Raw genomic sequence first — 23,260 nt, forward strand, 5'->3', positions numbered from 1 at the left:
CAAGATCAGGGAGTTTCAAATTTTCCCCCATTCCCAACAAAAACAGGGAATCTGAATTTGAATTCCTCACAATAATGCTTGTTCGCTGGTGTTTCTTATTCGAAGTACACTTTCTCTCTCTCTAGCCATCAAATCAAACGGGCCGTGGGAAAATCAGTCGGCCCATGTGAAGAGATTAACCAGGAGCTATCAAGCTAATAGGATTCGCTTTCGTCCTTGGATTCAGACACAATCAAGCCTTCGTCTCCAACGTTCACGGTCGCCGCCGCGAGCTCCCACGCCTCGAGCTTGGTCACCTTCACCTTGTCCGTCCCGTTGTTGAACACGAACATGTGGCTGTTGCTCGTCTCCACGTGCTCAGGGTACACCCGTGCCGTGATGCAGGCCCTCCCCTCAGCGCCGTAGCTCTCCACCACCGAGTGATCAACCTGTTTCAGCGTACCCTGTCATTCGATCTCCTTTCGTGCACCTTACTGAAAGAGCAAATCAGCGAAGCGGCAGATGAACTCACCAGGGTTCTTAGTTTGATGGTCTTGCGCTCCTCAATGTCGATGTCAACGAATCCTCCGTAGGGGGGCTTGTAAACCCCAGCCCTCGCAGATGACCTTGTCAGGTCGGTGCACATGAGCACCTTGTACTTGTCATCGTGCCTGAACACCCGGAAGAAGACGGCGGTGTGCTCCTGCAGGTCGCCGGAGGCCATGACGATGAGCCCGAACGGGCCGACGCCGCCAGGCACGGAGGCGCCCTTCTCCCCGCACAGCTTCTGCGGGTCCAGCAGCCAGTTGGAGTCGAGCGCCTCGGCCTCCTCCAGGCTCGGGATCCTGAACGCCACCTCCACGTCCGCCTGCGCCCCGGCGACGCCGACGATCTCGTTCATGGCTCCGGCGCTCAGCATCGTGTTACGGCGGAGGCCGACGCGTTTCCTCCTCAGCGTCTCGATCTCCTCGATGGGCCACTGCCGCAGCTGCTTGCCGTCCTTGTCCAGCCACAGCTTCCTCGGGACCGTCTGGACGCCGGACCAGCCCCTGGCGACGTCGTCGGCCTGGCTGTCGGACTCGTTGGCCCAGGCCCACAGCACGCGCCGGTTCCTGCGGGCGTCGAAGAAGGACTTGGCCGCGTAGACGTGCCCGTAGTCGAAGCGCCGCCAGTTCCGGACGTCGTCGCCGCGCTCTGGCTCCGCCGGCACGAACGCGTCCGCGGCGTCGTCGTACCGGCCGACCATGTAGTAGTCCTGGAGGGTGTCCATCACGCTGAGCTTGAGCACGTGGCTCACCCCGGCGCCGCTCGCCGAAGTGTCGAGCCCGCCCTCCTCGCCGTGCGCCTTCACCGGGAACAGGTCCGGGCACTCGACCATGCCGGCGGCGCGCGACGAGTGCAGCGGCGCGTCGTTGCGTTCCCAGTGGACGAAGTCCGCGCTCCGGTACACCAGCGTGGACGCCACGCCGCTGACCTCGGCGGACACCGCGATGCGCCAGAGCCCGTCGCGGCCGAGCCACGCCGTCGAGGGGTCCCGAAACTTGTCGCCGGGGACGTCGGCCGGGAGCGGGATGACGGGGTTGTAGCTGGGCTTGTGCCACTCGCGGAGGAGCGGGTCGGCCGGGTTCTTGGGGAACGCCAGGTTCTGCACCTGCTCTTTGTTGGCGTCGATGCCCGTGTACAGAATGGCGGGGGTGCCGCCGCGGAGGATGGTGGCGGAGCCGGACCAGCAGCCGTTGATGTCAAAGGGCGCCGTCGGGTCGATCGCGGTGTCGAGGGCGGCCCAGTTCACGAGGTCGCCGGAGACGGAGTGGCCCCAGGAGAGGTTGCCGATGTCCCAGAGCGCGCCGTGCGGGTTGTACTGGTAGAAGAAGTGGTACATGCCGTTGTAGTACATCGGTCCTGTTCGTGTAACACCGGAAGTGACCGTCAGTTTTTCAGTAACCGGAAGCGCATCATGATCAGCAGGTTTTTGCAGAGAGTTGCGTAGTTTATTAACTGAATTATCTCAACCGTGAAAGATTTGTGTTCTATACTGAATTGGAACAAGATAATTTCCTGTTCAGGGTTGCAACTAATCCACTCCATGTCATGTCACAGAGCTGGCAAGGCAAGCTTGCGTGCAAGCATGCCATCAGAGATGAGACACAGCCAACTCCAGGAGGTCCACGCTCCACAGTGGCAGGCACACTTGGGAGCCCAATCTACCCCATCAACGTGGGCCACACAAGCATCTTTCCCTGATTTGTTCCTTTCTTTGTCTGCTTTCTTATCACCAATGGATGGGTTTAAGTTGCTGACTACTATGGAGTTTATTAGTTTAATTTGTGCGTTTCAATTAGACACGCTCAAGACATGATTAAAGCGATCCAATTCAGCTTTATCAGTGCAAAGCAAAATCATATACTAGCTGTCAGGCATAGCAGTAACAGAAGAGAACGAAAGAAGAACAGAGGACCAGGAAGCAGCATGTACCATTCGGATCTGCTCGGCGCCGGGATCATCCGCAAGAGTCCATCGGGATCAGCAATGCGCCAGCGATCGGACAATCACAGGAATTGGTTCAGCTAAATCTGTTGTTGGATTGGATAAAGCAATTGCTCAAACGGCTGGAGAGAAGTCAGCGCGCTTACCGTTCTGCCAGTTCTTGGCGGGCTGGAAGTGGTAGGCCGTCCTGCGGACATGGCGGCCCTCGCTCGTGGTCGCGGGGGCTACGCGAAGAGCGGAAGACGAAGACGCGAGGAGGCAGAGGTAGAAAGCGACGGCGGAGAGAGGAAGACCCGCCATGGCCGCCGCGGGACGAGAGCGAAGTGGATGGGTCGCCTCCCCTCTCTGGTTGGTCTGCTTCTGCTACTGCTTTGCTGAGGAGTGCCGAATAAATAGCCCCTCGAGCCTCGAACAACAGTTTGCTAGCAAGTTGAAGACTTGCCCGCCATGTTTTTAGCACAATTTTGAAGTGTGAAATGTCATTAGAAACGCGCATCTTCCTCGGATGCACATGGAATGGTGCTGCGCGAGCGATCTAGATTCCATCCCTCTCTTGTTGAGTTTGTAAAATTTAGGGAGCGTTTGGTTCCTCGAGTTAAAGTTTAGTCCGTGTCACATCGAATATTCAAAGACTAATTAGGAGGCATAAATATGAGTTAATTATAAAACTAATTACACAGATGGAGGCTAAACGACGAGATGAATCTATTAAGCCTAATTAATCCATCATTAGCAAATATTTACTGTAGCATCACATTGTCAAATCATGGCAAGGGCTGCATGGCCTGCTCTCCTGGGCTCGCGCAACCGCTGGTCGAAGGGCGTCGCCATCACCGGAGGGGCCTGCCTCCCTCCCCACCGGCGGGGGCTGGTGGGGCTTCCATGGCCTACTGGCCTACAGATCCGCCACCCCAGCCCCGGATCTAGGCTTCCTGGTCTCGGGCAACCGCTGGTTAGAGGCGGCTGCTATCGTGGGAGGAGCCCGCCATCCTCCCCGTCGCGGGCATCATCTTGGGCTAGCCCGACTGCCTCTGGCCGTCGGTAGCTGTTCCCACCGCCGTCCCTCCTTTAGTTCTCGTCGCCCCCTGGTGGGCTACGTCCAAGACTAGCTTGCGTGGTGGCATGCTAGCAGTGGCGGTAGCTCTGGAGTGTGGGGAGTGGAATCTAGGCAAAAGCCCTTACCTGCATACAAGCCGATGATGGCGACATCCTCGGATGCCGTTTACCTCGTTGGAGGCGCCATTCGTTCTCCCCTCTCCCCCCCTCCCTTGGTGCTCCTGAGCCCATCATGTTTGGACACTGAGCATTGTCGCAGTGGAGATGGTGGTGGCCTTCTACTTTGCCCGGGAAGAGTTTCCTGTACCTGCCTCCACTTTAATTTGTCCATCGTTGCTTGGTTGCTTGGATGGCCAGCTCTTGGTGGATGCTTTGCCGCCCATGTTCTCTTCGATGGCGGATACTTGGCTGCCGCTGCCTCATGATGGTTGGTTTTGCTTCAGACGGATGCTTTGCCATCTTGGTGCTAGCTGGGTGGATGCTTTTGCCACCACTGCTTGTTAGGCGGATGCTCTGCCGTCGGGGTCGTGCTGCTTGAGGCGGATGCTTGGCCGCCGTGGTCGTTCTACTTGGGTGGATACTTTGCCGCCTCCTCTTTGTGTGTGTGGGTACCAGTTGTTAATCTTGTCGACAATGTATCTTTCGTAGGTTCAGGTTTTTTGTCATCTCTTTTAGGTTGGCAGGCGGGTGTGGATTCCTCCTTTTTCTTGCTCCTCTAGTTCGTGTTGAGTTAGTTGCCACTTTCTTAGTGCTGCTTTATAATTCTACGCTACGAGTGTTCTCTTATAGTCGCATCGCTGTAATTCTCTTCCTCTTAATGAAAAACGTGCTAAAGCACGGTCGCGAAATAAAAATCCAATCAGACTGGCTCAGGTCATTTCTTAAAGGTCACCGGCCAGACGACAAATCAAGATCGCGGCTCGGCAAACGGGATCTACTCCGGCGCAAGTGATCCCTTCTCCTCTGACGTGGAATTACCTGGAAAAATCATCACGGATCAGAGGTTAACTATCTGCTTTCGCGGGTAACAGTGTAACACAGGATATGAGTATGTTGATGCACGTCATTCGTCAGGCTTAAGACACGGCTATTTCTTGGGCTTTGCAGTCTTCTGATAGAATGAGTACCTGATCTGGATTGCTGGTTAAAATAACGTGTGGTTTTCTTAATGGTTTTCTAGTCCAATGGTGCGGGTGGGTTGCTTCGGCATCTGGCCAACTAGGACTGCGATAGAATATAGATGCTGATCAGCTCTTGGGTGCTTTCAGGAGTTGTTAAACTATAGTGGAGCCCACATTTATTTTCTAGATGTCATTCAACCGTCACATGATCTTTGTCCTGACTGAACTTGGTCTCCGGCACAGTACAAACCAGCAAATGCTTCTGAGTTCTGATGCTGCCAATTGTCCTCCGATGAAAATGAGAAGATGGTGCCTTTTTGGCCCATGTATTACTGGAGTTGGCCTGGCCCATCCATTAGTGGTGGATAAACTAATGGCCCGTTCGTTCGGCCCATCATTAGAAATACTCACGCAAACGGCCCATTACCACCGCACAAAGAAAAGGGAAAAAAAATCTGAAAACGAGGACACACTCAGTCCAGAGCCCAAAAGAGTAGAGGAAGACGACGACGCGGCACCATGGCGACGGCACGGGCAGCATCGGCGTCCCCCACCCACCACCGCGCGTCCCCGGGGACGTCGCCGCCCCAGCCACCTTACCCCAGCGCCGCCAGGATCGCCGACTCCGCCTGCTTCCCCCAGTACACCGCCTCCCTCAAGTGTATGCGCCCAAGTACCCAAACCCCCCCCCCCCCCCCCCCCCCCCCCCCCCCAATCTGGACGCCGCCGTCTCCTCTCCTCGATCCCTTCACACTTTCGCTTCCCCTGGCCAGCTCTTTTCTTGATAATCGCATGCGTGTATGGTCGTTCGCTTATGCTATCGTTGTTTCTTACAGGTTTGGAGGCCAACCAAGACAAGAGCAAGTGCCAGCAGCAGTTCGACGATTACAAGGAGTGCAAGAAGAAAGAGGTTTGGCTTTTGTCTTCTCGATTCCTCTGTAATCCTGGGTGGTGATACACGATAGATGGCTTCAGTTGGTTCGCACACCGTCGTACTTCCTGTTAGTTGTCCTATTAGCTCCAATTGAGCAAGTTTAGGTCTTTTTCTCCTCAAATTCCTCTTTTTAAAAGCTTCAAGCACGTTTTGCATCCTAAAGGACCTCAGCGAAGGGTGAGCCCATGATTACTACATAGATTCACTAGCCTTTTAACCATGTCATATTGGTCTACTGCATTTACTGCATATAATTTCAACACAGATCCATACAGTAGCCATCTGCGCTCATATGGGGAAACTATTTTTTTCCAGAAAAATCTGGCTGCTGTAAAATGCATGTTTTCCTCTTTAGATATGTGAGGGGAAAAAATGCATCAGCAGTAAGTAGCTCTGGCATCTACCAACAGAACTGGACACTGTGATGTAGCATCCCAAGTTCCCAACTGTGCTTAGTAGGGTGCATCTGACTCACAAGCGCACGGGCAAATGAACAAATAACAACATCCTCTTACTACCCCTATTTTGTTGCCATGTATTCTGAACCTCCCATAGTGCTTATATCACCTTCTCAAGCTTCCCTGTTTCTTCCCCTCTTCCTCCTCTTTTTGGATGAGCTATCCTTTTCTGATGTTAAAACCAGTAAATGCTGTGTCTTGAAACCTATACAGAAAGTTATATGCTACAATCATTATATAGGTTTGGATAAGGTCACAGATGAACTTGATTTGTGTTCCGCTAATACACTAGCAAACCTGATAACATTTGAATGATTGTCTACATTAACAAATAACAATATAATTATGCATGCCCAGTGAGCTGTGTTTCTGTTTCTGTTAACAAATCGAAATGATATTTCTTATATTCAAGTACTAAAAATCCAGGTTATTTGATTCATTAATTTGAACTAATCTGTATAGAAACTTTGCTTTTTAACACGAATGTTTCTCTCAGTACTGTTTCATATACGACAAGCACTCTGCACGTACATTTGATTGCCACATTTTTCTTTCCATTTACTTCACAGTGTTGAGTATCTTATGTCCATTGTGCTTGAATGTTTTGCAGAGGGAGGCTCGGCTTGAGCGGAACAAAAGCCGATCACTCTTTGGGTGAACAAGAGCATTCCACCTGAGCAATTTGCTGGTCATGTGCAATTAGTCGTTTCCTTAAGTGATGGAGTGAAATCACAGCTTCTTTGGTTTCGTGACGATCCGTTCTAACTTGTGCAAGGAGCAATTTAGGAAATAGTAGACCAGTCTCTAGGTTGAGGGAAGTGTAAGGTCTGAGAACAGCTCATTAGCTCAGTGGCTTTAGCGAGCAAGTCAGATGAGCAAAGGATGTATTTTGAGAGTCATCAGGTATCATGACACGAGGGTTTGTTCAATAAAATTGTATTTCCTCTTGTACTCCAAAATATTATCGTGAGTTCTTGCTGTTTTACATCCACCCGCAGTTCGACCAGGTGAGACATAAAGGGTGACAAGGTTCTGTGCTCCCAAGTCAGTGATTTTGGCTGGCCTTATTTTTTGCACGGTGAGAATAGATAGCACCCCAGCAATCCATCCAAGGCAGACACGATGTAACTTGATTTTTGTTGCCGTATCCCATTTTTAACGTTTCAAATTGCATCTGTTTGGCTCGAGGTTCAGATCAGATCACCTTTATGCTGCAGACTGCAGAGGCAGAGCCAAGACATGAGACGTCTCATCGTATCAGTTGTCCAATGAAACTCAATGACTTTTAGCTGCTTAACCCAAGAACCACCATATTGAGGGCCCTTTGTTCTCTTCTCTGTCGAGACGCTGGCGGTTTGGCCTGACTGTTCCACGGCCAATGTTTCAGCGTGCTTTCTCCTCTAAGCCAATTGGATTCTTGCTGACGATTGGTGGCAAATCAGTGAAGTTGGAGTCCATACGGCAGGCACTTCCAATTTCTGCTTATGTTCTCGTAGCCAATTAAGCAGGCAAGCATGAGCTCCCCAATACATGACCGGAGATGGTTGCCGGTGGCACGATCCGCTGCCGAGGTTGGTGAACAAATTGTCTACAGCCCCGAGTCGCCCCTGAAGTGCGATGGGCGATGGTTTTGGCCGTTTGGCGACCACGATCTTGCTGGCGTCGTAGAGGAGCACGACGCGTCGCCGCGGGGGGCGTCTCCATCGACTCGAACACACTCAGCCGGGGCGTCTCCGCGCTGGCGTCCTCGGGGCGATGAGTGCGCGCGAGCGCCGCATGTTCGACGAGGGCTTGGGGAGCACGCTGTGGACTCCAGGGCGGCCGGCGGCGTGGTTGCCGTGGACGATGGCGGCCACAGGTGGGCGGAGGCGCGAGGCGCCGTGGCTCCGTGGAAAGACAACTTCGCCGGCGTTGGCTCCGCCATCGTCGCTGGCTTCAGGACGGCGACAGGGAGGAAGACCGAAGACGAGGCTTTGGGAGGGTGTTTTCTGAACAAATGTTGGCCAATCCAGGGGGATTATCACAAAAAATTGGATCGCGACTATTAATATCAATCCAATTTAGGTTTTTTTTGTAATAATCGCGATCCGTCTGAGGGGGTTTTCTGTAAGATCTGTTGAACGGCGAGCTTCGGGCTGCGGCCGCGACCGCGCCATGGCGGCTCCGGTTACTCACCCCGTTCTTGGACGGTTGGACTGAGCGCCTACTCCACACCTGCGCCGCCGGCCGGATTGCCGTTGTCGGCACCCCGAAGCCTACCGCGCCGAAATGAGCAGAGGAGGGCTGGAGAAGAGAGGAGATTTCCAATCCTGTTTTCCACGCAGCAAGGTCCACACGCCGGGCAGCGCCACGCAAAGGCTTCTGTGCCAGCGAGTCAAATGACGCCGAGGGCGAGGCCTCCCGTTCCCTCTCCTCGTAGGCCGTCGACGACGACGAGACGTCCCGAATCCCCGGGCACGTGCTCGATCCTCGACCCACTCGGCCACTCCGTCCCTGCGTGCGTGTGCCGTGTGGTAGGGAGCTCCCGGCCGGCCTCGATGGAGCCATGGAGGCGGCGGAGGCCGTCCTCTTGCGTCCCGGATCGGCAGCTCCGGCAGCTTCCGCGCCGTGAACTGGAGGCCCGAGTCGATACTTCGTCGGCGACGATCGAGGGGCATAGCCGCGGCGGCGCCCTCAGGGCGATGAGCGCGGGTGAGCGCCGCATGTTCGCCAATGGCTTCGGGAGCACGCAGTGGCCTCCATGGTGGCCGGCGGCGTGGTTGCCGTGGACGACGGCGGCCAGGTGGGCGGCGGCGCGAGGCAGCCAGGGGCAAGCGGTGGACGGTAAATGAAATACCGTCCACCCCTGGGTCTCTCGACTCTCGTTGCCGTTGGATCGGACCTGCACGGCCAAGATCGATGAATAATTGCCAGGCAGCGGGGTCCGTTCCGCCTTGTTCCTTCCTCGCGCGCTCTACAGCTCTGCCATTCCCCCGAGTCGACTACGCGCTGCGTTGAGCTCCGGTGGCCCGCAGCGCTGCCCAGAAAGGAAGCGTCCGAAGGAAGAGCTCCTGTAGAGGATGCTGGCCGCCGCCGCCACCAAGCACCGCCTGGAGGCGAGTGGCGCAGAAGCAGGGTGCTGTGATCCTTGTCATCAGGCGAGGCCACGCGGGAGCTGGATGCCACCAGCGCCATGGCGGAGGTTTGTATTGGAGTTCGGAGATGACGAGCAGCCAAGCGCCGAGCCGGAGCAGGGCATCGACGTCAGCGGGTTGGCCCACATCCAGAGAGCGCATTGTCCACCACTCCCGGACGGAGATGTCCCATCCCTGCTGGCCTGCGGGCGCCTCGCCAATGCGGTGGCTCGATGCCGGCGAGTCCCGGATCTACTATGTGCATATGAGCATATCGGCATCCCTCTACACGTACACGAACCGCCGCACGTCGGGGATGTCGGCAGCGCACATGTGTCCTTTGACAGCCTGCCTGCCGACGAGGCAGAACCCGGGTCGAACGCTGCGGTCAGGTGCGCGCTCTGGTACAGCGTGATGCTGCAGCCTGTCCGCTCCGGAAAGAACGCGCGCCGGCAAAGCCGGGGAGCTTGACTCCGGCGCCACAGAAAGGGTCGCACTCCACGTTAAAGAATGCAGGCGCGGACGCTGAGGCTCGGGGTGTGCGTCTCGTGGCCATGCTCGCCGGCGCGGAGGTCGAGCCAGCACTCGATCGGTCATTCGGTTGCCCTGAGGACGCCCGCGCCGATGAGGTGCTGGTTCTTGACCGTGCAGGTGACTGCCGCGGCGGGGCAGGCGGAAACGACCGCGCGCTTGCCCCAGAGGCCCGACCCGAGTCGATGCTTGTTGGTGTCTGCGACGATCGAAAGGCACAGCCACGCGCCCACGCCGGCGTCTGGGGGTGATGAGTGCGCGCGAGCGCCGCATGTTCGCCGAGGGCTTCGGGAGCACGCTGTGGAGTCCAGGTCGGCCGGCGGCGTTGTTGCCATGGACGACGGCGGCCAGGTGGGCGGCGGCGGCGGCGGGAGGCAGCGAGGAGCAAGGGGGTCAGGGGTGAACGGTAAATGAAATACCGTCCACCCCTGGGTCTCTCGTGGCCGTTGGATCGGACCTGCGCGGCCACGGTCGACGCGGATAATTGCCTGGCCGCGTTGTCCTTTCCGCCTTCTTTCTTCCTCGCGCTCTCCGACAGCTCTGCCGTTCCCCAGTGCCGATAAAGCGCGGTGCTGAGCTCCGGTGGCCCGTGGCGCCGCACGACGGTGAGTGGTTCGGAACTTCCGATCCCGGCGGACCTCGACGGGGTTTGTCAGGCTCAGCAGCGCCTCGACGGCCGTGCGGACCTCCGCTCCGCTCTCTGCGCTGCGACTGCGAGCGTGAACCTCGCACCCTCGAGTGTAGTAGGCGTATGCGGCGGCGCAACGCTCGGCTAAATTTTCGGCGCCCGCTACGAATCCTAGGTGCACAGCAAGGAGCGAACAGGGACCTGCATGCATCTAAATGTCGGCCCCCGGTTGCCATTTTCTCTAAGGAGTAAAGGATGAACTTTGATTTTGTCGATCAGGCGCTGTTGTCTCTGTCAGGATTCATGCTTTCTTTCTAGATTTTCTGTACAGTAATGGGATTCAATGGGGAATAGAAGGGCTTGTCGAAGCAGGATGATGTTGATGTGGGAACACTAGAGAGAAGATTAAAAGCCAATAAACCTCCATGTTATTTGTTCTGAGGTGTGGATTTTCTTCTGTATGGACGATATCAGCAAAATTGCACGAACAATTCCATCAAACCGTGGAAAGCAGACAAGGCATCACTACCTGCTTACAAATGGTGCGGTTTCTTTTCTTTTTTGGTTGCCGGGAGCAAGGCGAAAGGGTTCAATTCCCTGGTCACCCACAGCTTGGACACTCTGGAAACTCCGCAACCACTGCTTTGCAGGAGATTGCCGACCAGGCATGCCTGAGCCTGCCGCGTGCAGGGTAGCGTGTGACAGTTTTATCAAGTTAAAACGGGCACGAATGTAACCAAAATCTAACCCCAGGTATGGAATCGGCATGCATTTTAACTGTTTTGTTCTTTCAATACAATGACATGCAGTTCTCCCGTGTACCGAAGGCTCCTGATAGACAAAATGTACTGAAGACTCCTGATAAGCAATCGATAAAATCCAACACGGTGGGAGCAATAGCCAGCCGCATGCGGTTCAAGAATCTAACAAGGTTGTTGGCTTTGTTGCAGTAAAAGTACTCAAGATCTTCTGCAGAACTAGTTCAATGCTGAGCACTTCACTCCACCACACTGTGCTGAACCTCAAAAACAAACAAAACAAACGATACATACACTGAAATTGAACCTAATACTATCCAACGCTAAACCAAGCTATAAATCTCCAGGTAGCTAAAGAACGCCTTCGGGACTGCCATTGGCAGGCCGTGCCAACTCTCTAGTTCCCTACGGTTACGGGTCACAGCTCCACAAGGAAGTTTGCCTAACGAACTGTGCTCAGGAGAAGAGTCTTCGGGACCAAGCTGAGGCAGGTGCTGGTTGAACCACAGCTGCTGCTGCTTTATTATGGGCGAAGGTTGCTGCTTTCTCCTTGGCTTCCGCAATCCGTGCCCCCTTTGGATCAGCCAGAAGGGATTTCTGGAAGGATTGTGGAAATCCTGTCGCGATGATCGTCACATGTATCTCACCAGTGTAACGATCGTCAACAACGGCCCCAAAAATTATGTTTGCTGAAGGATCAGCAAGGCTTGTCACAATCTGCAAAAAAGTAAATGAGTGATTACTTTTAGGATGCATGCTTGCTAATTTAATACTTCATACACCTACAAGGCTTGATCCCAGTGGAACAATATCGCCACTATGACCTAAACATTCACTTATTTGATCCATCTACTCTAGTTGAGGATACCCAAGTATTTCTTCGTTTCCCAGAATGATTGAAAAAACATTAAAGAATCACTGAAGCATTTCCCAGGAATTATAGACGAACCTGGGACACTTTGTTCACTTCTTGCAAAGTGATGTCCTTCCCGCCAGTGATATTGTACACAACGCCAGTAGCTGCCTCGATAGATGATCCAATCAAAGGAGCAAGTGTAGCCTGCTCAGCAGCTTCTTGCGCCCGATTTTTGCTGGAAGAAACACCAACGCCAAGCATGGCAGTTCCAGAGTTTTTCATGACAGCTTTCACATCAGCAAAATCAACATTGACTAGTCCAGGTATCTGCAAAGTTTTCTCATAAGTTATGATCACAATTTGCAACTAAGTGTGGCACAGGGAAGCAACCACCCACCGTGATGATGTCTGAGATTCCTTGCACACCCTGACGAAGGACATCATCTGCAAGAAGGAATGCATCTTGCAAGGGCATGTTTTCATCGGCAACATCTAACAACTTATCGTTTGGAATCACAATAAGTGTATCTACACTTTTTTCCAGCTTCTCTAATGCTTCCAGTGCCTGAAATGGGTATACACAAGTCATGATGTCAAGTAACTAAAGAAAAGAAAAGAAAGGTACTTGAACAAGGTTGTTCTTTCACACTGGGGAAAATCTTGATAATGACGAGCACTGTTTAATACTTTCTCACCATGCAATTATCACTCCACAAGCCACCCAGATACTTGCAAGTACTTTTGGGCATAGGCAGGAACTAAAATTGACGAGACAAACTATAGGTAGTGCTATATCTGACCTCCAGTTCATATACGATCAGCAAGAAATGCAGTAAATTATCATTGTTACTGCTTCAAATAATTCGAATTCATGAGGAGAGGACACATCAGATACTTGCCTGTAGAGAGCGCTTACGGCCTTCAAAGCTGAATGGATAGGTGACAACACCAACAGTGAGATAACCAGCTTCCTTTGATATCTGGGCAACAACTGGAGCAGCACCGGAGCCAGTACCCCCACCCATGCCTGCTGTTATAAAGACAAGATCTGAGTCCCTCAGTGCAGTGGCTATGGCTTCTCTTGATTCCTCAGCAGCCTGTTCTCCCAAATTTGGATTTCCACCAGTACCTGTGCATGCGTTATCATATTTAGTGAATCTAGCTAATCTCTGAAACATTTTCAGTAGAAATTTACAGTAATCACACGTCCATCTGTACCAGACTACCAGGGCGCATTCATTTTCAGTAGAAATTGTTTACATTATCTATAATCTATGCATGTTTTTACATGATACAAAACAGAAGAGGAGCTGCATTTGTATGAAAACTTTCTTTTACACAGTGTAGAGCAAGAATAAGAAGGGTTTGGGGGGTTGGGCATATAACATTACCTAGTCCACGAGTCAATTGCTCTCCAATTTGCAGAGGATATTGCGCTTGTGAAGTAATAAGGGCCTGGGAATCTGTGTTTATAGCATAAAATTCAATACCCTGAAATCATATAGTCCAGTTATCAGAATTTAGGAGACGACAAAGAACACACAGTAATTGTTGCAGTAAAATCATAAATTGGATTTTAACATTGCATAGATGTTCTAATAGTTAAAGATAAGAATATCACAAGCAACAGCATGACTAAGCAAATCCTCTTATCTAAACTAAAGCGCTGTTCTACTAGTGGTGGCAGTCATGGAATTGGATGGTGAGGAAGTAAGCAAGGTCGCCCATCAAACTACTGACTAATTTTTTGAGAACCGAAAACTGCTGTTGTAAAGTTCACAGCAGACTATCGAAAAGCATTACTCGACAAAACCTCGTATGCTAAACTACGGACAATGTTATGAACAGTGTCACGAAATCGGATGGAGGGAAAGAATGCAAAAGGATAAATTCTTCTAAATTTACATCAAACAGATCTAGACGCTGTTATGAACGGCAGAGAAAGCGAGCCCAATTCCGGACTGAGACTGGTCAAGGAGCGGCGCCACTACCTGCAGGCCGCTGCCGATCATGCGGTTGACGGCGTTGTTGCCGCCGCCGCCGACGCCCACCACCTTTATCCTCGCCGTCTCCACCGGCGCGAAGGAGCACCGGACGGTCGCGCGGCGGGGCTGCCGGTGCTCCCGCCACCCGCTTCGTGGCGGTGCGCGCAGGTGGGCCGGGCCCGGGAGGCGGACGAGCGCGGAAGCCGAGGAGGAGGCAGCAGCGGACGAGGCCATTGCCACTCGCTCGAAATCCGGGAACGGGGAGGTGATGGGCGAGGGGACCGGCGGAGGGGATCTGGTCTGGTTTAGGGTTTTGAGAAGTCGGAGGGTTTAGTTTTCTCTTCTACCGGGAAACGGACAGATTAAGCTTCAGTTTCACCTTGCAGCATTTTGTTTTGAAATTCAGTCTGTTATGTTTGAAAAGAGGCATTTTGGAATTTGGATGTCTATGAACTATGATTGCTTTTAGCGAAATGAGAGTTTTTTTTTGTTTTAGTAGTATCCATTTCAAATTATGCTATATAGTAATTATCAAACGGTAACAAAAGTTGTTTTAAACAAAAACACATGATAAGAGCTGTTTCGAAACAAGCATGTAGAAGTATATAAGACATGTATGCGGTGCATGCACTATCAAGTTCAAACTGGAAGCAAATTATCAAACACTTAAAATGTTTTGTTTTGCGAATCCATATTTTACACGATTTTATTTTGCCATGTTCCGTAACAAAGAAAGAAAATGTACCACGTCAACGATTCTCTCCGCGCGCGTGGGTTCCCAGAACGCGGCCCGAAACGAAGAAAGGACACCTTGTTTTTTTTGAGAAATAGAAAGGCCACCTAAGTTTGAACAATTGCGGCCTTCTTTGCACGCATCGCGGCCCGTCTCAGCCTAGCCCATCTGCAACTTCAAGGCGTCCCGGGCGGGTCCACTGGCGCAAACACCGCGCCCCCCTACCCACTCAACATTCAACAACCGCATCCAGAACCGTGGGCACTCTCGTCATTCCGCACCGCCTCGTCTCGCATCCGCCCCGTCTCGACACGAAGCCCCTTCCCACCCACCCTCATGACACGTGGGTCCATCCTTCCCTACCCCTCCCCATCAGAAGCCGCGTAGGAGGATTGCAGGTGCGCCTAGCGACTTGTCCTTTTCCCCATCTTTTCCTTCCCTCCCGACGAAATGTGCCCTAGCAGTTAACAAATCGGCAGAGAGGCTAGACCCAGGGGCCAGGAGAGAGAAAGAGAGAGGGGGGAGAGGGCGAGGAGAGAGATAGAGAGACAAAGGGGGAGAGACCAAGCGCCAGAGACACAGAGAGGGGGCGGAGGAGAGAGGGGAATCGCGGGAGGGAAGGCGGGGGGTTTTGGCGAGATTTGAGTTTTTCCCACGCTCCCGCCATGGTGTCCGACCAGGAGATCGCCAGCTGCGTCGAGTCCCTCCTCCGCGGCTCCGCCGGCGGGCCCGGGGAGGCCTCGCTCGCCGCCGTGCTGCAGCAGGCGGAGGCCAAGCTCGGCATGGACCTCTCCCACAAGGCGCAGTTCATCCGCGACCAGATGGACCTCTTCTTCGGCCCGCGCCTCCAGCCGCAGCCCAAACCCCAGGCGGCCCCTCCTCCGCCGCAGGCTGTTTCCCCCGCGGCCGCCGTGCCTCAGCCTCAGGTCCTGCCGCAGGCGCAGGCACAGGCGCAGCCTCCGGCCCAGCAGATTCAGACGCAACCGCAGCAGCAGCAGCTGGCTGCGCTTCAGCCGCAGCTCATCTTCCAGGCCATGCCCCAGCTCCCTGCCGTCGCCACCGTCCCGGCGGTCTCCTCGCCGCCGGCCGTGCCAGCCATGGCGTTCTACCCGCCGCCCCCGCTCGCCTTCCGCTACACCACCGGCCTGGGTGGGGTCGCCACGGGTGGGACCGTCTCCTTCCAGCAGTCGGCCCCTGGGGTCGGGGGCACTGCTCCCCCCACCGCTGCAGCGCAGGTCGCCGGCGACAACAAGGAGAGGTGAGCTGTGGACGAAATTAGGGTTTCCGTTCCCCAGATTGAGTTGGCTATACTGTCTCTATCAATTGACGCTGAAATCTACTTTGTGTTGACTTCTAGTTGGTCGATTCATTTGATTAGCTTTGCTAATATTGAAGATTCAAGGTCAATACTGATTATACCTATTTGGAATCATGAGATGGCTTCATTCTGGCAAAGTTAGGGTTAGGGGTTAGGGTTCAAACCGTCTAAACTGATTTGTCAGGTTCCACTTTATACATGTGGTTGTTATGTACTGTAGTGTTCAGGACGGTTTGCTTGGGATGGCGTTTTCTGCCTTTTGACTGTAGATAATTATCTAGTAACTGTTCTGTTGTAGTTTAGTTCCCAGTTTCTGTTTACTCAACGGTATTGGTCAAACAGAGACGAATCCAGGTGTGGTTGTGTTGACTGATTGTATCATTTTGTGCTTCCAAAAGTTTTTGTTTTGTGAATTTTCTAGATACCTTTTTCAGATAAAAAGGTCCTGGTGATTAGTTATTTACTAAGAAGTACAAACCACCAAGTAAGGAAGGTGTGCTGTGTTTCATGAATCTGTTTGAATTTATATCGCCACTTTCCGCTTCCCGAGAACAATCGGATATAACTAACTATTGTCCCTGTCTGTTTGAGTCTTGTTTTCTGATTTCTCATTGTGCTTGAAATGGTCCCAGCTGCCTGCTCTTGTCATTTGCAGACATTTACAAATGCACCCCTCAAGAAAAAAATGTACCCATTAACTTAAGTACTTGGGGGGTATATTTAATACCGTATCAATATGCTGCCATCTCAGTTTTTAACTTTTTATATGTATTTAATGTGCCTTCATGCACCTTTTTGCATGTATGCCTTGTTTCTTCATTGAGGGGTATTGGTTAGCTTGTACCCTAGAACCATGTCACACAATACTGATATGGAAGCTGGTCCTGAAATTTATTCTATTTCCCTTGGACAGTATGCTGACCAAATTCTTGGCTCTTGTACTCCAACGACCAACATTTATATAGAAGCTGTTTTGTTTTGCTGGTCAGGATTGCTGTTCAGTTTTAGAGACTTTACTCCAGCGTGTAAACTGATCTGTACTTTGCTATGTACCTTGTTGCTTTTTCTTTTATGAAACACACTGACCGTTGATTTATGTGTAATTTCTCCTAGTGCTTCTAAGCGGAAAAGAGGTGGACCTGGTGGTTTAAATAAAGTTTGTGCAATTTCACCTGAACTTCAGACCATTGTCGGTGAGACTGCCATGTCAAGAACTCAGGTACTCTCTAGATTTCATTATGATAGAAATGATCAATTATCTGCCGTGTAGGTACTCTTTGAATGATTGACGCTAGAAAATTTCATTCAGATTGTCAAGCAGCTGTGGGCATATATCAGGCAGAATAATCTTCAAGATCCCGATGACAAAAGAAAGATCATTTGCAATGATGAACTTCGTGTGGTTTTTGGAACTGATACAACTGACATGTTTAAGATGAATAAATTGTTGGCTAAGCACATAACCCCGCTTGACCCAAGTACATGCTTCTATTTCTTTGTGTCAATATATGTTATTCTGTGTTTGCATTTGTGAAACTCTGCTCCATGAAATTTTTCTCAAGTACTTTCTCATGGCATTGCAGAAGATCAAATTCGTGATGTGAAAAGAATGAAGGCTCCCACCGTTACTCCCCAGCCTGGACCTCCCATAAATCAACCCTCAGTGGTTATTTCTGATGCGCTAGCAAAGTTTATTGGAACTGATGGAACATTTCCTCATGAAGATGCTCTGAAATACCTCTGGGACTACATAAAAGCAAACCAACTTGAGGTTTTCTTCATTCCTAACTTTTTGTTTGCAGAGTAACCATACCAACTTCTTGGTTTGCTACAAACCAATAATTTTGAGAAATGAAATACATCCACAGTCCATTTTCTAGAGGTGCATTGTATGCATGCACTACCAACCATTCAGTTCTTAAATTCTTAATTAGCTTTTCAGAAGCAGTCTAATAGGAAAAGCTGAAGAATGACCTGGTAGATTCATTATATTCTTGTTAGTGCTACAAACTTGAATTGTATACCCCTACTTTTTGTGCTATTTGGGCATTCTGTTATTTACATCACTACTGTGTGTTTCTTGGGGGAAACGTGAAGGTTGCCTGTTCCTGGAACGTTGGTCCTGGGAAGATTTTAGGCTATAATGGCAGAGAGAGACCATTGTGGCATTGTATAGATATTTGATTATCTGGATATCTTCATTGGTTCGGGTATCCTGGAATCTTAGATTGAGGCTGGGGGAGTGTGGCCACTATGCATAAATTTGTATTAGCAGCTGTAAATACTATGCCAGGAAACAAATGCCATGCCAAGTTTCAAGTTTCTGGATGCTAGTGTTTTTTTTTTGTTTTTTACTTACTTTTTCTCAATAATATTGTCAGCAAAATATATACCATATAGTTTCCTAATATTCTTTTCCCTTAGTCATGTGATTATCAAGTGAACGAGTAGTTGTGAACTTTGAAATATACACTTATCACCAGAAACATTAATTGCTCTCTTTGATTTTGCACAGGATGTCATCAATGGATCGATATTATGTGATTCAAAACTTCAAGAGCTTTTTGGCTGTGAGAGCATTCCTATGTCAGGATTATCAGAAATGCTTGGTCACCACTTCATCAAGAAGACATAGCAAATCCTCATTAACTGGTGAGTTTCTCACGGTAGCTCCTCTTTCTAGTGTCACATTCAGTCTAGATGATAGGGACGATAATGACATCTTCCCTAATATATCTTTATGATTGAACTACAACCTTTGAGATTTCTTACCTGATGACCTGAGTTGCAATCATAATTTGACATGGTTGTCTGTTTTTTTATTCTAATTTAGTAATTTTGTTCTGTTGCGTGCAGATCTAGGATTGCAGTGTGGCAGATAGGCCTAACATTACAATATGGTGTTCTTGACAGAATGGACAGCATAGCTTATGTATTTCTTCAATGTTATGGATTATGAATTGTGTCATGCAAAGATCAGATTATTTGTGGTAGCCTGTAGCTTGTTATTCATTCAGGCAACCACTGTGGTGTCTGGTGTAACCTTTACTGAATTCGTAGTGTTAGTTCCTAAATGTCAAAATGTCATGCTGACTATGTAAAGTTAAGCTTTCGATTTGAGTGCCAGGTTGAACCCTTATAAAAGTCATAAGCCTTTCTTGTACTGTTATGTTTTTTTCTTTTTAAAAAAATGGTTAAGCAATCTGAGTTCACTGCCCACCAGTCCAAGTGGAGTTCAAATGTTGTGGTGGTGGTCTCTTCTTCCAGAAGTACAAAGATTTATTTTGTATTCCTTGTCTTGTTTCCCGCTTTTAGAAAAGCTTGCGCGTTCAAGCGACCTCCTACATGACTTTGTTACCTGTTGGTTGGGTGGATATGAGAAATGTCGAAGTGAAAAAAGGTATGGCTATATAATGCTTCAATTGCCAAAGTTATTCAAGTGCTCTGTATCTTGACAAGCTTGACAGCCGAACGACGTGTGCCTCAGGGTTCCAGTCGCCGAGCGGCAACTGCCGTGTCACGCGCGGCACGCCTGCGCGCGCACCGTCGCCATCTGGTGGTTCCCCCGCTCCGCTTACGCGGCGATGTGCTAGGAGCCTAGGACGGGTCCGGGCCGGTTCTGGAGATTCTGAACGAGCCCAACGTGCGCTAAACGAGCCCAACTTTGCGGCTGTAGGCCGATGTCTCCGGGCCGGTATGTGTAAATGTAACCATGGCAATGGGCCCCCGATCGAACATTTTGCCGGTGTATGTGCTCAGTATGAATCCCTCAAAAAAAAAAAGTGGTCAGTATGATATTTTACCACTACTAGTTGTAGCACATGAAAGTCTAGGCTGATGGAAAGTATCATCAAGTGTGGAAATATCATACTGAGCACATACACCAGCAAATAACATTAAAAAATAATCTAAGCTGGTACAAAAATATGGGCAATTCACTTCTCAATCGAACAGTTGTATGGTGCAACTAAGATAGAGTTCTGCATTTCCCCATGGTAGCATATCGCCGTTTGCACTTCTACTTTGAATAAACTGAAAGCCTAAAAACTGCAGTGCCACGCAAACTGAAATTTAATCGTGGATTTATCTTCCGGGAGGACGACGATCCTCTCAGGTACACTTTATTTAAAAAAACAAAAAAAAGTTCACAGCTCGATTTGGCGAAAACAAAGGCACTCCTTCCCAACATTGTTCGTATCATAATGGACAACTACACCAATATTTGCTACTAATAAATCCTACTATTACAAAGCATAGCAACTGGCAGAGCCAGCACGAGGCAGGCTAGCTTATCTTCGACGGGAACCTGGCATCGTTGTAGCCGCTGCTCGCAACGGACAGCAGCTGCACGTCGTCAAACGCGTCCTCCCCCTCCTGCTCGCTGACGCCGGGGAAGGCGGCGGCGCCGATGCCGCCGGCGTCCTGGAGCTGGAGCTCCTCCCGCGGCTCCATCACGGTCCTACTCGCCTTGAGCTGCTCCTCGAACATCTTCTGCAGCTTCTTGCCCTGCGCCTCGATCCTCATCTGCAGATTCCTCTGGATCTGCACCAAAAAAAAAATATCAGCAAAAAGTTTGATGCCATCTACTAGGATTCAAGGTTTCGTTTTCTTGGTAGTGTTTGATGCATAGACAGAGCACCACCTCGAGCTGCTCGTGGAGGCGCCTCTGCACGTCGACCTGGACGCGTAGTGCTTCAGTGATTTGCGATCCACTGGCAACAGAAAAGGGAGCCGTACCATTAGTCCTTGCTAATTGCACATGGTTGCCATTAGGATTCTCGCAAAAAAAAAAAAGGTAGACGACGACGACGACACTTACGTGCTGGGGTCGAGATTCTGCGCGTCATTTCCCGCGGCTCTTTTCTCCTGCTTCCCTGCAATTCGACAACAGGATGACAACATGTGTCAGCCCGCGGTAGGACGGAATATAAACACGATGGCTACACCATGTCAACATGTGTCAGTCGGGCATGGCAGGACGATGATGGAATATTGAAGCTTGGCGTTGACGTGTTTGTCGAATAGTAATAGTACTGAACAAATTGTTGGTACTAAATTCTTTGCAGGATTACCTTCGGAGGATGTCGATGCTGGCATGTACTTGGCTATGCGGTATTTCTGAAATCGAGGAAGAGGAGAATAGCAGAATGTTAGTTACAACTCAACTCGATCATACTACATAGAATTTGCCACACAATAACATCATCCGTTTAAATTTTTTGAATTCTCCACGGTTGATTAATTGAGAAAAACGTATTTGATTTGCAGAAACTCAGATACCTGAAGGTGGCTCTTGATGTGGTAGATGGTGAGGCCATCAGAGTTCATCAGCTTCAGAATCCCCTTGGGAGTCGCCTCTTCGAGAGTCACACAGCAACAAGAGAAAGACTACACACCATGAGGAACTAACAAACGTGTCGATTTCAGGATGAAACTGTTTTTTCACACCAAGGACACTCACTGTCCGCGCCGCCGAGCTGATTCACGCACTCGACGAACCGCTCGTGAAGGTCCTGCGTCCACCGGATCCGCGTCTTGCTCGGCGCGCCGTGCCCGGCCGCGGCGACGACGTTCCCGGTGTGGCTCGCCGGTGCACCGATACTGCAACTCCTGGACAGCGTGTTCTCAATTGGGCTCTGCATGCCCGGCGACTCCATCGCCTGGATAAGCGTGTTCGCCGTGGCCTTCAGGGTTTGGCCAAACAGGAACGGGAGAATCTCTGTCAGAACCCGATTATGGCATGACCGAGAGAGGAATTTTATCCACGATTCCATGTGTGCACTTACATGAGGTGAAAAGGAGGGGGCTTTGGGTTCGCCACCGCCGAGCAGCCTGCCGGTGGAACCGTTGCCGTACAGCCCATGCCCTCGCTCTTGCTGCTGCTGCAATGGCAGCTTGAGTGGAGGAGGTGCCTCCGTGGCGTCCCGCTGCTGCGGCCTGACGTAGTACGTCCTCACCGAGCCGTCGCGGAGCAGCAGCGGGTCGAGCGGTCGGTACAGCTGCTCGGCCTCCGGCGACCGGACGAACGGCGCCGCCGTCTTGGTCGCTGTCATCGCCGGGAGCGCCGTCGAACCGAGAGTGCAGTCGAACCGCGCCATGCCCAGCAGGTGCTCGGCGGCGAAGAACGCGGCGGGGTCGGAGCCGACGCAGCTGCCCTGCGTCGCGAGGACAGTCCTCGGCGTTGGGCTGTACTCCTCCTGCAGCCAGCCGCCGGCGCCGCCATGCTGCTGCGGCAAGGAGCCCACGAGCCCCGGGTGGAAGGAGAGCCCGGCAGCAGCGGTGGCCGGAAACATCTGGGGGTCGTACAGCGGCGACCCAAAGTGGTGGTCGTGCAGCTTAATCTTCTTGGTGTTCATCATCTAGATCACGATCGAAGACTTGGAACTGAACAAGCAAGCACAAAAACAAGTACAACTAGCTCGTCAACTATTTCAAGATAAGCTTGAGTATATCAACGGTTCATTATATATATAGAACTTATTTTAGCATTTTGTGAGACCTCAAACAGCAGGTTACAGCAACCCATTAAGGCAACACTTGGAGCAGGAGAGAAGAAGGATTAGTGCAGAGGTGATGCTTAAATAGCGCTGATGCAAAGGTTCCACTTCCATCCATTGGAAGCTTGGGTTCTAGTGGAAGAATAGGATCCCGCACCGGTCCAGATTCCCGGTGGCGTATCGAGCAACGTGATAAGAATAATTCGATGGCGGTGAGTGCCTCGGGATCGGAGCTACACACACGAATAGTGGGAATTGCCAAACAGCCGACGAGCATGCTGCGGCCGCCGGAGGAGGAAGAAGAAGCAAGAACACGGCAATGCAAGCAAGTAGGGGGAAGAATAGTTGCAGGTACGTCAGCAGATATGGTTAGAGCAACTTACAACTTGAAGGCATCACATGGCAGCAGGCTTCTAGCACTGAAGACTTCCTGGAAATTATCTCCCTCACTCTGTATCTGGAGGAAGGATTGGAATCTGCACGAGAATTGAGAATGAGGAATGGGTGCAGAAAGGGCTCCTGATCATCCCAATTGGAACAAGAACTCCTCCCTGTGGGGGGGGGGGGGGGGGGGGGGGGTGGGCCAGGTCCTCCTGTTGGAAGCCAAGCAACTAGCAACTGACAAAGAATAATAAGATGCAAAGATATCCACCTATTATATAAAGTGCAAGCTTGCATGTACAGACACAAGGCTAGCCGGCTAGGGGACAAACTCTGGCTTTGATGCTTTCACCGTCTCCACCTTTCTCTCGCTCGCATGGCTTGGATCTTATGGCACCCATTTCTAGCTGGATTGCAAGCATACA

General features: G+C 51.1%; 5 protein-coding genes across 6 annotated transcripts; 2 read left to right on the top strand and 3 right to left on the bottom strand.

Annotated features, from left to right (window-relative positions):
• Positions 1-52: 52 nt before the first annotated feature.
• Positions 53-2,828, bottom strand: LOC117849757 (beta-fructofuranosidase, insoluble isoenzyme 7). Its single transcript, XM_034731425.2, has 4 exons — positions 2,613-2,828; positions 2,455-2,463; positions 512-1,881; positions 53-428 (listed from the first exon to the last, which is right to left on the bottom strand). The coding sequence occupies exons 1-4, from the start codon at positions 2,764-2,766 to the stop codon at positions 195-197; spliced, it is 1,767 nt and encodes a 588-aa protein (XP_034587316.1). The 5' UTR covers positions 2,767-2,828; the 3' UTR covers positions 53-194.
• Positions 2,829-5,103: 2,275 nt separating this feature from the next.
• Positions 5,104-7,026, top strand: LOC117847359 (uncharacterized). The gene is made up of 3 exons (XM_034728549.2): positions 5,104-5,304; positions 5,480-5,553; positions 6,646-7,026. Exons 1-3 carry the CDS (start codon positions 5,163-5,165, stop codon positions 6,691-6,693), a joined length of 264 nt encoding a protein of 87 aa, XP_034584440.1. The 5' UTR covers positions 5,104-5,162; the 3' UTR covers positions 6,694-7,026.
• Positions 7,027-11,221: 4,195 nt separating this feature from the next.
• Positions 11,222-14,227, bottom strand: LOC117848085 (cell division protein FtsZ homolog 1, chloroplastic). The gene is made up of 6 exons (XM_034729396.2): positions 13,913-14,227; positions 13,313-13,412; positions 12,821-13,050; positions 12,319-12,486; positions 12,015-12,248; positions 11,222-11,782 (listed from the first exon to the last, which is right to left on the bottom strand). The coding sequence occupies exons 1-6, from the start codon at positions 14,138-14,140 to the stop codon at positions 11,522-11,524; spliced, it is 1,221 nt and encodes a 406-aa protein (XP_034585287.1). The 5' UTR covers positions 14,141-14,227; the 3' UTR covers positions 11,222-11,521.
• A 929-nt stretch (positions 14,228-15,156) lies between these two features.
• On the top strand, positions 15,157-19,126 carry LOC117848086 (uncharacterized). Its single transcript, XM_034729397.2, has 6 exons — positions 15,157-15,897; positions 17,071-17,176; positions 17,267-17,435; positions 17,541-17,728; positions 18,473-18,609; positions 18,814-19,126. The coding sequence occupies exons 1-5, from the start codon at positions 15,305-15,307 to the stop codon at positions 18,590-18,592; spliced, it is 1,176 nt and encodes a 391-aa protein (XP_034585288.1). The 5' UTR covers positions 15,157-15,304; the 3' UTR covers positions 18,593-18,609; positions 18,814-19,126.
• An 884-nt stretch (positions 19,127-20,010) lies between these two features.
• On the bottom strand, positions 20,011-23,026 carry LOC117848084 (myb family transcription factor RLI1). Of its 2 annotated transcripts, none has more exons than XM_034729394.2 (8): positions 22,838-23,026; positions 21,744-22,341; positions 21,419-21,641; positions 21,238-21,314; positions 21,030-21,075; positions 20,777-20,831; positions 20,600-20,669; positions 20,011-20,499 (listed from the first exon to the last, which is right to left on the bottom strand). In XM_034729394.2, exons 2-8 carry the CDS (start codon positions 22,314-22,316, stop codon positions 20,242-20,244), a joined length of 1,302 nt encoding a protein of 433 aa, XP_034585285.1. In that variant the 5' UTR covers positions 22,317-22,341; positions 22,838-23,026; the 3' UTR covers positions 20,011-20,241. The 2 variants fall into 2 exon arrangements, with proteins under 2 accessions (XP_034585285.1, XP_034585286.1); XM_034729395.2 differs by lacking the exon at positions 22,838-23,026 and adding an exon at positions 22,457-22,773.
• Between the last annotated feature and the right edge of the window lie 234 nt (positions 23,027-23,260).

Source organism: Setaria viridis, chromosome 3 (genome assembly GCF_005286985.2).
Source record: "Setaria viridis chromosome 3, Setaria_viridis_v4.0, whole genome shotgun sequence".
NCBI classification, from domain to species: domain Eukaryota; kingdom Viridiplantae; phylum Streptophyta; class Magnoliopsida; order Poales; family Poaceae; genus Setaria; species Setaria viridis.

Excerpts from the sequence above, each read along its gene's own strand:
- LOC117847359 (XM_034728549.2), top strand. The coding sequence starts at position 5,163 with ATGGCGACGGCACGGGCAGCATCGGCGTCCCCCACCCACCACCGCGCG. Across the intron at positions 5,305-5,479 it reads GTACACCGCCTCCCTCAAGT|GTTTGGAGGCCAACCAAGAC; the intron begins GTATGCGCCCAA and ends TGTTTCTTACAG. Across the intron at positions 5,554-6,645 it reads AGGAGTGCAAGAAGAAAGAG|AGGGAGGCTCGGCTTGAGCG; the intron begins GTTTGGCTTTTG and ends AATGTTTTGCAG.
- LOC117849757 (XM_034731425.2), bottom strand. The coding sequence starts at position 2,766 with ATGGCGGGTCTTCCTCTCTCCGCCGTCGCTTTCTACCTCTGCCTCCTC. Across the intron at positions 429-511 it reads CCATCAAACTAAGAACCCTG|GTTGATCACTCGGTGGTGGA; the intron begins GTGAGTTCATCT and ends ACGCTGAAACAG.
- LOC117848085 (XM_034729396.2), bottom strand. The coding sequence starts at position 14,140 with ATGGCCTCGTCCGCTGCTGCCTCCTCCTCGGCTTCCGCGCTCGTCCGC. Across the intron at positions 13,413-13,912 it reads TGATCGGCAGCGGCCTGCAG|GGTATTGAATTTTATGCTAT; the intron begins GTAGTGGCGCCG and ends ATATGATTTCAG. Across the intron at positions 12,249-12,318 it reads GAATCTCAGACATCATCACG|ATACCTGGACTAGTCAATGT; the intron begins GTGGGTGGTTGC and ends AAAACTTTGCAG.
- LOC117848084 (XM_034729394.2), bottom strand. The coding sequence starts at position 22,316 with ATGATGAACACCAAGAAGATTAAGCTGCACGACCACCACTTTGGGTCG. Across the intron at positions 21,642-21,743 it reads CCCCCTCCTTTTCACCTCAT|GCCACGGCGAACACGCTTAT; the intron begins GTAAGTGCACAC and ends CAAACCCTGAAG. Across the intron at positions 20,670-20,776 it reads CAGAATCTCGACCCCAGCAC|TGGATCGCAAATCACTGAAG; the intron begins GTAAGTGTCGTC and ends TTCTGTTGCCAG.
- LOC117848086 (XM_034729397.2), top strand. The coding sequence starts at position 15,305 with ATGGTGTCCGACCAGGAGATCGCCAGCTGCGTCGAGTCCCTCCTCCGC. Across the intron at positions 15,898-17,070 it reads GCCGGCGACAACAAGGAGAG|TGCTTCTAAGCGGAAAAGAG; the intron begins GTGAGCTGTGGA and ends AATTTCTCCTAG. Across the intron at positions 17,177-17,266 it reads CTGCCATGTCAAGAACTCAG|ATTGTCAAGCAGCTGTGGGC; the intron begins GTACTCTCTAGA and ends AATTTCATTCAG.